At 35.9% G+C, this 13,892-nt stretch overlaps 1 protein-coding gene across 3 annotated transcripts; it reads right to left on the bottom strand.

The window, feature by feature from the left end:
- Nucleotides 1–4,529: 4,529 nt before the first annotated feature.
- LOC132050161 (uncharacterized) lies at nucleotides 4,530–12,039 on the bottom strand. Of its 3 annotated transcripts, none has more exons than XR_009413272.1 (2): nucleotides 5,238–12,037; nucleotides 4,530–4,870 (listed from the first exon to the last, which is right to left on the bottom strand). XR_009413272.1 is itself a non-coding variant. In XM_059441251.1 (2 exons), the coding sequence occupies exon 1, from the start codon at nucleotides 11,788–11,790 to the stop codon at nucleotides 10,819–10,821; it is 972 nt and encodes a 323-aa protein (XP_059297234.1). In that variant the 5' UTR covers nucleotides 11,791–12,039; the 3' UTR covers nucleotides 4,530–4,870; nucleotides 10,814–10,818. The 3 variants fall into 3 exon arrangements, 1 of the variants encoding a protein (XP_059297234.1); XR_009413271.1 differs by having other exon boundaries at nucleotides 5,278–12,037; XM_059441251.1 differs by having other exon boundaries at nucleotides 10,814–12,039.
- Nucleotides 12,040–13,892: the final 1,853 nt, after the last annotated feature.

The raw sequence follows: 13,892 nt of genomic DNA, 5'->3' as shown, positions 1-13,892 counted from the left end.
TTTTGTCGCAATTTGTTTGGCGCACTCGGTTCGTGATGCATTAGTTTGACCAAATTTTGTACCCAATTAAAAGGGAAAAAGACACTGCGTGGTCATCAGAAATTTGAATGGCCAAAGTTTTATCTTAATGCAGCGAATTGGCCTTTCTGCCCAAATAATTGACAAGCGCTAGCCCAGCAGCCCAATCACTACAAGAGATCAGACTTTTTTGTGACGACTAAAATTGCTGCAAAAAATCAAAAAGTCGTTGCATGTACTTCTGTTGGTAAAGGTTTCTTGTGACGACTCCAGAGGGTCGCCACAAGAACTACACATTTTGTGGCGACTAAACTTGCCACAAAAGAAAACAAATATGCAAAGAAAAAAATTCATATTGGGCCTTCAAGAAATATTCCAAAACATGTATAAGATGTGTATAATTAGTAAGTATACGTTGATTGAGCCTTCAAAATATATCCCAAAACATGCATAATATGTGTAAATAATTATATAATATGTGTGTAATTAGTAAGTATACGTTGATTGGGCCTTCAAAATATATTCCAAAACATGTATAATATGTGTATAATTAGTAAGTATACATTGATCATACAATTAGTAAACACAAATTATACAATAAAGATACATTTTCTAAATACATACTATAGGGATACATATTTATACAACACTGATACAATTTCTATACATATGGTACATTTTCTATACATATACAGTAGTGATACATATTGTATACAATAATGATACAGTTTCTATGCATATCTTTGAAATTAGTTGAAAAAAGGCTACGAAATGAAATTATTTTAAAAAGGCTAAAAAATATCTTTTAAGTTTCTTGGGTCATCCGGTTGTCAATAATTTGAGCCGAATGACCACTTATGTCATTTTCCCAAAAAGTTACAGGAGGAAATACTATAACTTGCAATTTTATCTCACATCAAAATAGAGTAAGAACACATTTAAAATATTAGTCGGAGTTGCCTCAAGACAGCAGAGTGGCATTTTCTTAATTAATTGTATTGAATTAGTGTGGTAAGAGCCATGACTGGACCTAGAAGCCTAGATACGAGCTCAGCTTCAATAGTTTTTGCTTAAATAATACGTTTATATTAAGAAGTTTATTAAATACATACACATAAAATTTAAAGTTAATTATTAGCACTTGAAATTGTCATTCTAAATTTTGTTGGCTATTTGGCTGTGCAAATTGGAGCTCAAATTTGAATCTTTAATTTGAAATCGGTGTTTGTTTGTAATATTTGAACAAAACAACAACTTCAATTTAAATTTTTGATTTCAAATCTCAAGTTATGCTAAAAGGTAGGATTTCAATTCCGAGTTAGTGATTTCAACTTTTTAAAAAGTAAACTTGCACAAATAACTACCTTTTAACAGCTTCTAACAAGTTATAGCAATAAGTTGAAGATTTATAATTCGTAGCTGCTTTTGGCTGTATTTCAATTGTATCTCGCGTTTTTGAAATACAGTGAAATATAGCGAAATACATCGAAATACAGCGTGGCTGTTGAATAAAAAAAAAGGCTATATTTATGGCAATAAAAATCTTTTTCAAATTATATGGTAATTTATATTTATGGTTCCATGATTCACGCAAACCTCATGAGGTTCCATTACAGCTAACGTCTCTCTATCAAAATCACTCCATTCAAAAGTTTTTTGCTAGTTTTTGTTGTATTCGGTTGTATTTCGCGTTTTTGAAATACACGAAAATATAAAATTTGGCAGAGTAAAAATAGGTTGTATTTATGGAACAATTCTCTTCTTTCATTTTAAATGGTAAGTCAAATTAAATCAACCATGTATCACGCATAATTTGAAGTTCCATAACAACCCACGTTTCTCTCTCCAAATTACTCCATTCCAAACTTTTAGAAATACTACCAAATACAGAAAAATATACACTCGAATACAATGAAATATGGTTGATTGTTTAAGAAATATAAAATTGCAAAGATGCGTATATACAATGGAATACAATGAAATGTATCGAAGCGTGTCGTAAATTAGAAATACATTGAAATATAGCGAAATATACGAAATATCTTTGAAAAAACATTAATCGAAATATACAGAAACATACTGAAACAGTACATTGAAATATAGCGAAATATATTGAAATATACAGAAATATAATGAAACACCACAACCACAAACCCTACCGAACCACCATAACAACTGGAAAAACCCTCCTCCTTTCTCCACCGCCTTTCTTCCAATCCACCATCCTGCTTCACTCCAAAAACCCTACCGAACCACCACAACAAACTGGAAAAAACCTCCTCCTTCCTTCGCCGCCTTTCTTCAATCCACCACTGTCCTCCTCCATTCCAAAAACAATACCGAACCACCACCAAAAACCATTAATACATGAAGCATATAGAGTTTAGATCTGAAGAACTAGAACCTTAAGGTTTTTTTCGAGTTTGGAGATGGAGATGGTAGTAATAGTGGTGGTGGTGGTGGTGGCTCTGGTGAAACCCACTACTCCCTCTTTTTCAGATCTGAGTACCCACTACTCCCTCTTTTTCAGATCTGAGTGTATTCTCAGATTTGGAATCGTTCCACCACCGTCGTTGCCACCTCATCATCAACAACAACCTGAGCAATGGCAGCGACATCGACGCTTTAGCAAACCGGCCTTGAGTAAAGTCATGGTTGTTATTCGACTAGGAAGAAGCAACAACGATGTTGCTACATTTTCTACGAGCTTTAACGCTCGGTTGCCTCACGAAGTTTGGTGAAGGAGAAGAGAGGCGGAGATAGAAAGGGAGGAGAGAGAGGCGATGAGGGGAAGGGGAGAGAGGAGAGAGAATTTTTTTAGGGTTTGGAGAAGATGATAAATCTTAAATGTGTAGTGAGGGAGAATAGAGAGGTACATGTATTTCAAAAGTTATTGGACTAGTTATGAAATGTAATTTTGAAAAAATAAAGCTACAAAAATTAAATAAAAAATAAGGTAGTTATTATTCATAAATAAGTCTTACAGGTAGCTATGGCAAGTAAATTTTCCTTTTAAAAATTTAAAACTTGACCCATAAATTTATATTTTGCGAAAAGAAATAATGAAATAATATTTTTGATCGGATACGAATCAAATCGAAAGACCCTTTAACTATTTAAGGGATAATAAAACGAATGACACTTTTACCATCAAACTTATGCATTACAATCCAATTATTGTATACAAATCCAACTTTTGTCAAATATGAAAATTTTGGTAATCAAGATAGGATCGTTAAAACCACTAAAATCATAATAGAAAAATGCATTTTGGAATATCCAAAAGCTTCTTTTTTTAAGTCCAACAAGGAGGTAAATTTTGCAAAAAATAAAGAACTCGAGCTCAATGACAAGAGATTCTTTGTACCATATGAGAAGAATATTGCATAAAAAATAGCTAGATACTACTATTATTGATTTATTGACCAATCGGGTCTTTGTAAACTTATGTGTATTTGAAAGTTCATAACAACATGTAATTGTAAACATTTATCAATAAAGGGACACGAAAACAATTTTGTTAATGCGGTGGGTTAGGATATTTTGTGAAATTATAAGAATTGAAAGAGTTTTGAAGTTTTCACGGGGAGGTTTTCATGTTTATAAGAAAAGGTACAAGTTTTTAGATCCAAATTGCATATCCAAACAAAATTTCAACTTTAACTTAGTTTTAAATCATAAATCATGACCAGATGAGCCCTAATAAAACTCATAAAATTGAAATCCTATAGTGATAGTGTTACCTTTTACGAATAAGGTTACAAAGTACAACGAATAAGGTTACAAAGTACAAGTTGAGGACTTCTCCACATGATTGCATGGAATCAAATTAGGTATGGACAACTCAAACATTGCGTTAGTCTTTGTGTCCGATTGACAAAACTTAAAATCATGATTACTTAATTTGAATATTATGATTACAATCTAGAGAGTAAGTAGTACAATCATGAATTTTCTTGTCATAAATAATGGCTCTCTAATACTTGATCGCTCTATTTTGTTACAGATCAGCTTCCATTGCTGAATAGACTTGTAAAGGAACACAACTGAATCACAAACGAAGCAGTATGAAGCTTTCTTTTCTATATAGATATATACTAGTACTTAGGGGTTGTTTAATAGGATGTATTAAAGAAAATAATACATATATTAGCTTTTGTATTATTCATTCTTTGTTTGATTTTGTTTTTCAACCTATGTATAACTGAGTACATGTATGGCTCACCATTATTCAGTACTATTCTTTTACATAGCAAACCTATGTATTACTAGTATCACTACTATTTCTATTCTCATATATCCTATTCAGTACTATTTCTATTCTAATACACTATTCATTTAATACAACAAGCCAAACAATCCATAAAAAATAATGCCAGCATAACTAATCTAAACAATACTAACACCCTGTTCAATACTATTCTTATACACCATACTAAACAACCCCTTACAGCACTATTTGGTGAAACCGGATGCCTATGTTAGTGTGAGAAAAACCAAGAGCCAATTAGTAAATGTAACCAATTATAGTTAAATTAATTCAAATCAAACAAGCTTAATTAGTACAATCTTCTGTACTTTTTGCACTAAAAAAGTATTGACATAAACCAAGGCTCTAATAGTAAAACTAAACTGATAAAAGTATTTTAACTAATCCAATCAAATAAACTTACAGGTTTCTGTACTTTTTTGCACAAAAAGGAACAACAGAATCAATTTCCACATCTAGGAAAGAAAAAGTCTAGTCTGTCTTATCCCTCAAGATTGAGCAGAGAAGGGAGAAATGGCAAGGTTTTCTGACAATCAGGGTTATCTTCAGCGCAGCCACAGTTTGTTATCTGCACAGCTCCACCTGTTATGACAATATACAAACATCAAGAGAAAACACAATTTCAAGTACACTTTAAAAACTCTTTTACACAAGAAACTGCAGATATCCCACATAAGATCCCAAAGACAAACTAAAATTAGCAGAAAAATATTAAGCTTACGCTTTTTAGCCTCAAATTAATGCCTTCTAAGAAACAATCATGCAAAGATGGTAACACATGAAGAAGCCATACAGTAGAGTGAAAGACATGTTCATAAAACTGCACAAAAGCATGTTCAAACTGGTTCGTTGCAAATCATCCATCAAATGGATAGTTCAAAATCCAGTCGTTTAAGCATTTTATTTTAGCCATCACAGGACTCCTCTGAATCTAGTATAACTAGCTTACTTTTATTTGCCAAGATCCTTTCACAACAACACCCGAGTACCTTTTTTATTTTGAATTTAGATTCTTCACTCCATTAACAGGAAGAAGTACCACTGAAGCATTCCTCGCATCATTTCCATTCTTGGGCAGCAGGTAAATGTCCAAAACAAAGGACATCAGGTGGCCTCTGACTTCAAATTCAAGAAAACATGACGGTCCACAAGATTTTAAACATAGCGATGCCCGTAATCAGAAAGCAGTGGTAAAGGACGAAAACGAAAGACATGGGAAAAATAAGAAAGAAAATGAAGACGATTAGGTAAAAGGCATTAAGAACAAACTGCTGCAGATTCTGCTGGACAACTATGGTGAAAATGGCAGCTAAACAACTCATGAATATAACCAAAAACAGATCTACAGTTTCCATTAATTATATAGACAATAAGTAGAGTTGTCATCGAGCAGAAGTGTACATTCTCTGTGCTTTTCTTTCAATCTCAACTTATAGAAGACCTTCTAATTAGACCGGTTCTACTTGTTCTATATCAGAATGTCAACCCTTTGTTTTTTTAAGAAGCAAATAGATTATGGTATTTGTTTACAAGAGGAATCTTGAGCTAGTCTTCTTTTCTGAGTCAACTTCAGCTAAAGAATACCAGCTCATGATTAGCTGCAGTTGACATAGAAAAGAAGACCAGCTCAAGATTCCTCTTCGGCAGCAGGTTGCTTGGGAAATGTCCAAACAAAGGACATCAGGTGGCCTCTGACCTGAAATTTTGTTATCCTTGCAGATGCAAACTTACCTAAGCATAATAAAGACGTCAACATATATCTCCTTTCTCGTGTCATGATACATGCAAGCTCATCAGGTAGAAACGAGAAAATGGAAGGAAACCACACGCAGATAAATCACAGAAAAGCTAACTCTTCGCTCTCCGAGCCAAAACAAGTACTCAAGAGAGAAGTGCGCCATGGGCATGTTAGACTTGTAGAATGAACTTCCATCAACGTCCGAAATGTACTACTACATGGTTTCACTGAATCCAAAGAGATCAAATAAAAACTTTCCAGATCTATGTATTGAAGGATTGATAACTGTTTCAGCACAAGTAGAAGGCATGGCCAGAGAAACATTGACAATCCAGGAGACCAACAACAAAGATAAGCACAAGAATTAGCAGGAGCGAGCATCTGCACTGGCAGTAATTGCCAAATCCTAAATTAGCAGATATTAAGTACTGTTGGCTAAGCTCCTGATGTAAAGAAGGATGTCTTCCTCCTAGAATCCTTTTTTTCTAGCAAGTCTTTCAGGATGTCCTAAACTAGTTTTTCATCATCAGTTCATCCTCCAAAACTATGTTTTGATCATTGCCCAATGTATAGGTCATTGGCATGCTCACAGCAAATTAGAACCGTGGAACTAAGTATACTAAACTGTCCAAGCTACTTCACAAAATGGATATTGCCCAGTTGCCTTCTGAAGGAATCCAAATTGTAATACGATCATGTAATTCCAGTGGTCAATATTGGACTAGTAGCTCTTGAAGGATATCCCAAATTGTACTACAACCATGTTATTTCAGTGGTTAATTCTGGACTAGCAGCTCTGATCCTGCTCCCCGCTTAAGTCCAAGCATGTAATTCTCTCATGTTCATCAATTTCTCAGAAATTCCAGTTTGAAATGCTTTACACATATATCAGGAAGTTCCAAGAGTATAACAAAGAGGATTGAAGGATTGCTTTGGTTTCTTTCTATCAGCCAGCCACCACCTGTTCCTTTTATCTATTTGTTGCATCAATAATTAATGACTGTAAGTGATATGTCAAACATCTAACCCTGAATCTTATAAGTCACCAAAAGAGAAGTGGCTTCAATTGTCGGTTTCACGGCAGTTAGTCTCAGTTTGAGGCTGTGAGCAGCAAAATGTGTTTCAAACTGCCTACTTAGCTAGCAATTCAAAACAAAAGGGAAACATCTAATCAACGTCCTTGCTTGTTTAAAAGTTTCCGTTAGTAGCCCAAGATAAGTGCCAAAGCATATAGTTTAACGAGCCATATGGGGTTACAGGAGTATCCTTTCCTCATCGAAGTTGCACTACTTGGCTAACTAAGCACAAGAAAACAGTTAATGGAAATAACTCGGAAAGCCCAAGGGTACCATCCATTTGTTAACTCATGCTAGCTAAGTACTTAGAAGGGCAGAGTCAAAGGAGAGCTGTAAAATGAAACATCTAAACAGACTCAAAGCAACTGCGAGAACCCGAACAACCAAAAATTACCATTATTAAATCAACATAAATGTCCAAAGTATATAGTTAAACAAGCCATACGGCATTATAAGATTCTCAAACTTGGACTATTTGGTCGACTAGAGGGCAAGCTAAATCAATGAAATCTCCTCTTTTAAAATAAACTTTAACAAGCACAAGTCCTTCATCATGTTCACACAAAATTGATTTCAAAAAACGACCTCATCCTAATACTTTCCAAGTGCCTTGGGAATCGAATCGAACATTCCACCAAGTCACAATCAACCATTCGGACCTCTCGGAAGTGACGGAATTCCAAAAAAGTTAATGAAAATAACTCACAAAGCCCAAAGGTAGCCTTCATTCGCTAACTCATGCTAGCTAAGTGCTAGGGCAGACCACTCTTCCTCACAAGCTGACTTCAGCTGAGACTCCTTTTTTAACAAGTATTTTACGTGTTCAAACGTGTGGGCCCACACATTCTCCAGGGACAGAATGCCGATTTTTAGTCATTCAAAATCCATAGTTCTTTTACTCTTAGATACTCAGGTCGAAATAAAGAATAACTGATAAGTCAATTCCCTTAATGGAGGGATCCTCTAGGGGAAGTGCCAGAAGGGTGCTAGCTCTTCAACAGAAGCCAAGTCTTCCCCTTTTTTTTTTTTTTGGGACATTGGTAACATTTCTATATGTTGGCAGGTTTACTATACCAAACTGTATAGTCCCCAATTAGACAATTACAAAAGAAGGATTATCCTTTCTATGTTCCTTTTACAAATTATCTAAAACATCAAAAATATCTTCTGTTTCCCCTAAGCATTCATGTTTACACCAAAAGAGAAAAGATACTTGACTCCTTTGGTTGTTGTCAATCTCAAACCAAAAAATATTTAAGACAGCTTAAGCAATCACCTTTGACACGTGGTGTTGAAATATACAACCCCCATTTCTACAAGATAAGTTAAGACAGTTTAAGAAATCACGTGACAAAATAACTAATAGCCCAACAAAAGCAGGCATCCATATATGGAGCTTTACTTTTCCTAATTATATTCCACAGCCACTTGTTGAACGGAACTGCTGTTGCATCTCTCTTACTACTCCTCCAAATCTTCTGTTCTCCTTGCATGTCAGTGAGGACACACAGGAGTGGAGAAACCAATATATAAGCTAGCCACCTTAGAATCACTCTCTCTCCAAACTAATAAAATATTCAGGCACAGCAGTATGACAGCTCAGAAAAAGATATAACCAGAAATCAAAAAGCAGATTCTCTTTCTTTCCATCATAATGCTTCGAAGTTCGAAATGACAATATTTTCATATATTTCCTGTTGATCATCCCTCAATCAAAGAATTTGCGTTCTCTCCTATAGCTAATAAAATGATCTTCCAGTTTAGGCAGAATACGCAAGATTCCGTTTCCATATTGACCTTTCCTTCTTACAAGCAGAGAATCTAACATAGACATTACAATGGATATTCTGACCAAAACATTAGATATTTCATCCCTCAGAGAGAGCTATGTCGTGCTATATCACTGAAATATCTTTTTCTGGTCCAAGGAAAAGAATAGAAGAAACAATCTTTTTTTTTTTAATTTTTTATTTTATTTTATGACATGGGAACCCGCAGCCGCTACCCTTTGGGTGCGCACAGGGTAAACCCAACTCCTGTGCAATAGCTCGCAAACCACACAGGAGAGGTAACACGCACTAGGCAAGCCCCGTGTGACGAGCTCCACCCAGAAGGCAAATCCCCTGCTGTCGTAGGGAAACAATCTTAATGCATGCTCCACCTGGCTCGGGAGATATAACTCAGTTGGTAGACCTCTGCACTAGCAATTGGGCAAGCCATCCCATATATAGATTGATGAGATAGTGCTCCTACACGGGATGCCATCACCCATAGTATCAAACAGAAATCCATAGTTCACTTTAGCCTTGTGGCAAAGCCTACAAAAAGGCTTTGAGTAGCAGAGTAAATCTTAGACAACCTTTCATGACCGGTGGCCAGTCAAAGAGGACCATCCAGACATTGGAGGCTATGGGGACGTAATCCGAGTACATCACTCCATTGAAGTAGCTCAGATTCTCAACCCCCACCCACTTACCCCCTCAATATATGTGTACTGAGTATCATCACAAGCGAGAGATCAAGGTTCAATAATTTACAGAAGCTGCAACTTACAACTGAAAATCACATCAGGAAAAGGGTGAACCAAATCCAAATGACTAGAGACTCTGCGGAGAAGACTAATAACCAAAGAAAAAGGAGAAAGGAGGAAAGATTAAAACATGGATAGCCGCTTTAAGTTAGTACAGAAAACACTGCGTGTCTTCGTAGCAAAACTATTTTACTAGTAAAAGTGGTGCAGAGTAAATAAAACTGAAGTTCTGCATAACCAGAAGCCAAGAAATATTCTGTTAGCAAATTACCGTTAAAAGAATATTTGATTCACAAAACTGAGTCCGAGACAGCTCCTTCAATCACACACTAAACATAATACAATGAAGTTTGAGCACCTCAACTCAACCCCTTTCCCAGTCCTCCCCCACACACCCCTTCCTCTTCTCCCAACCGGTTTCCCAATAAAAGAAACACACCATGAGGTGAGAGCTTTTCTGTCCATTGAGGTGATAGCTCGCCTTCTCTTTTATTTGTTTTTCAAGTCCCCCCCCCCCCCCCCCGCTACAACCAAAAAGGGGTGGATGTAGTTAGACTACCGTAGAACGATACCATCCCAATCCTTCAGGGAAAAAAATAAATCAGTTCTACGGCAGAGCAGAGGTTAAGTGAGGCGGAAATAGCAGAATTACCAACTCAGTTATTACAGGTAGGCCAATCCTTTATTATTCCTATACCCATTTAAATCACTCAGCTTACTTAATAAATTGAATCTCAATCTCCAATGGGATTCTAAGGAGATATAATCACAGGAAAACAAAGAGAAGACTTGACATGTCTTGACAACATACAAGACAAAGTTAGAGAAATTTATGTCAATTGATACAATGAGCAATGGTACAACTTTCCTTTCATAAACAGCAGCGAACCAATCATACATAGGTCCTCGGGTGGCGAACAATCACATAACACAACACTTGATATACTTTAATGGGTACAAAGAACTTAGACCTTTGTTATAAACACAATTGGCACATATTAATGGAATTTATCAAAGAAGAACAAAGAACAAAGACTACCATGACTTATAAGGTAAACGAACGAACAAATTCAAGTGTCAAAACACAACAACCTACTTAAAAGTTAATGTCTTTACAATTCCTCTTGCTAAACATATCATTCAACAAATTCAAATAAAAGCACAAGGATTTCACCTCTCACCATCATCATGGTGTCATGGCACCGCCTTCTAAGTTCTCCATCTGAACGCTACTTTTGAGAGGCACATACTCCCCAAGGTATCCACCAAGATGATCATACAAAGCAGTCTTGTCTATTGCCTGATGATGGTAACTCTTGCAAACATAGTAAAACACACTTTGCATCAAAAGCCCCACAAGATTCACAATCACCAATACTCCAACCAAGAACCCACCAATCACAATTCTCGAAAACACGCCATAATTATCACCACCATGCACCACAACTGACCCAAAAAACCCATTAATCACTCCACAAATAGACAAATACCCAAAAACAAGGAAAAATGCCATTCCTGTCCTTCCTTTCAACAACTCATAACTCTTCTTCATAGCTCCTATACCATAAATAGGCTCAAGAACAGACACCACACTAGCCAAATGCCACAATGCACTTATATAAACATGAACCACAAGGAAAAGTATAAACACAACCAAAAAAGAAAAAAGGAACAAAACCACATTTTGGGTATCAGCTGCAACAATCAAAAGCACAAGAAAAATCAAGAAAACAGTATTATAAGCCAACATAGAAAGAGAAACCCATATAAAGGTAATAAAGAGCCTCTTAAAAACACTAGGAATTGCAGCTAAAGTAGATGAAAAAGACACAGGCTTTGAGGTGTAAATTGAAGCCACAGTAAAAACAACAGCAGCAGTTGAAAGCAACGAGAAACAAAACAAGAAAAGTAAGTAACAAAACTGGATAACAATGAGTTTAGTCCATTGAGAAGCATGAGGTGAATTTGGGTTTTCTTGAAGCTGACTAATAATTGGATGAGTGAACAAAGAATGTGCCAAGATTGCAAATGATAAAGGAAATACTAAAGTAAGGGTAACAAGATAAAATGTTTTGGGAGATCTCTTTGGTATGGTGATTGATTCTTGAAATATATCAGGTATGGTCAAGAATTGAAGCTCTTCTGGTGGCAGATCCATTTCCAAAAGTAGCAATTCTTGATTTCAAGATTGTGTTTTTTGTGTCTGATCTCAAATTGAAGAATTCAAGATTTGCGAAATTGTAAGATTGTTGCTCAAATGCACCGCCACGTTTTTTTCTAGAAAAAGTTGGTAAAGTCTATGTGTTAAAGCATTAGGTACAATACAAACATTAGCTGCATCATCAGTTTTTATATTAGACTATTCCATGATACAAAGATTAACATACAAGGAATGCCGGTATATATATATATATATATTGGAGATTGTAATTATGATCTAATCTTGTTTAATAATGTAGAAAGAAGGGTCAAAGGGATGATATCTATGGTTGATGATTAAATTTTATTGTATTTCTACTCTTTAAGTCTTAATAATCTCATGTCATAATTGCTTCAGCGATGCACTTCTATTAATTCCAACATAAACTTCTTCATAAGATGATAAGGAAAAATTGGAGGTATTATGCTAGATAATATTTGCATAAAGTTTTATAAGAATCTACTTATTATTTTATGCGGTATCAAGTATGGAATAAGAATATGTATATTAATAATGCAGAATTGAAATATTTAAAGAAGAAAAATACCCTATTATAATAAGTAATTTATGTGAAATAATAATTTTATTATTAATTAATGTATGATAATTTTTATTATTAATTACCACATAAATAATTTATACATTATCGTTCTTAATAACTTATATGTGTACTATTTAGCCTAAAATTCATTATTAGGAAAATCAATTCAACTTATTTGACCGAGGTCTTTAGGAACGAAATAAAGTTAGTTCTGAAATTTTTTGACGTGGGGTTTGAAACAACAACGAATAATTAAGATTGAGCGAACAATAAGAAGTAATTGAAATAACTAACTAAAAAGAGAGAGAAATGTTTATTCGATCTCCGAATTGTTAAACACGATGCTTCGAATGATCAAAATGAGTGTCTGTAAACAGTTTCTAAATCGCAATGAACGCAAGTGAGTAAAACCGTATCCCTGAGAGTTTCAACGAGGGTACAAATCAGGGGTTGAGGGGGTACATATAGGTTTGACCTAGCTAATTAACTCCCCTAACCCTAGGCGCGTGTGGCCATTGCTGGCATGAAGATCGCAAACTCTAGAAATGGAATAAGTTGTGATCCCCCGAATACCAGGATACATGGTTATTTTTAATTAACTGCCGATCACCGGGTGTACGAGCTGATTGTCCGATTTTTAGTTTGCGGCACGTGTCCAGAATGAGAGTTGAGGCTAGAGCAACCGAGAACTCGTTTGCACATCAGTCTAGCTTTCCGAGCGTACTCTCCGGGCCCATTTGTTTGTAATGATCTGATCCCCTATCGCCACGTCTGTCCATCTAAATGCTCATCGCAAGTTGACCATTACAGATAGTCCCTGCACTTTCCTCGTAAGAAGAAAGTGGAAGAATTTTGATGTTTCGCTAGCTTGGGTGGGAATACGTCACAAAAGTCTTGTCATCGTGCAGATAGGCCAATAGATGCTGCCATTATTACTATCCTCGAATTATGCCCGTCGATGCTTTTTTAGTCTGTCACTCAAGGCATGCGTCACATTGTGATTGGGTTGCATCTAACAATTTCCTATGGTAAATAATGATTTCTTTACTTTTCTTTCACGCTTCATTCATATAACTTGCAAGCTTCAGAGTCTTCTTCTTCACCCTACCTTTCTCTTTCTTGCAGCAATCACACTCTAACTTCATAGCTTTTCTCAACAACTCCGTAGCCGCGACAGTTGGGCACTGTACGTACCTTAACCTAAATTAGCAAAATATTACAAATAGCGAAATAATACTCCAACAGAGTCCGGTGGGCATGACGCACGAAGGCCGATAAGGCCACACAAACATAGATAAGCCATAATCGTACGCAACACTCACGAGCATATGATCTACGGACCACACGAACAAAACATAATCATATGACGGGACGGGGCCCCGCCGTACCCGGAACAAATACGTACATGGAAAAATATTATACCAAAATTCCAAGTGACGAGTATTAGCAACGGTCCACGTCCGCGGCACGAAACGCGACCCTTCGAAGAAAGGGGGTCGATACGAAAAAAAATGAGAAT

This window comes from Lycium ferocissimum, chromosome 3 (assembly GCF_029784015.1).
Source record: "Lycium ferocissimum isolate CSIRO_LF1 chromosome 3, AGI_CSIRO_Lferr_CH_V1, whole genome shotgun sequence".
NCBI lineage: Eukaryota > Viridiplantae > Streptophyta > Magnoliopsida > Solanales > Solanaceae > Lycium > Lycium ferocissimum.
This window is presented reverse-complemented; position numbering and strand designations above follow the sequence as displayed.

What these genes read in the sequence shown, in the direction of transcription:
- LOC132050161 (XM_059441251.1), bottom strand. Translation starts at nt 11,790, where the DNA reads ATGGATCTGCCACCAGAAGAGCTTCAATTCTTGACCATACCTGATATA.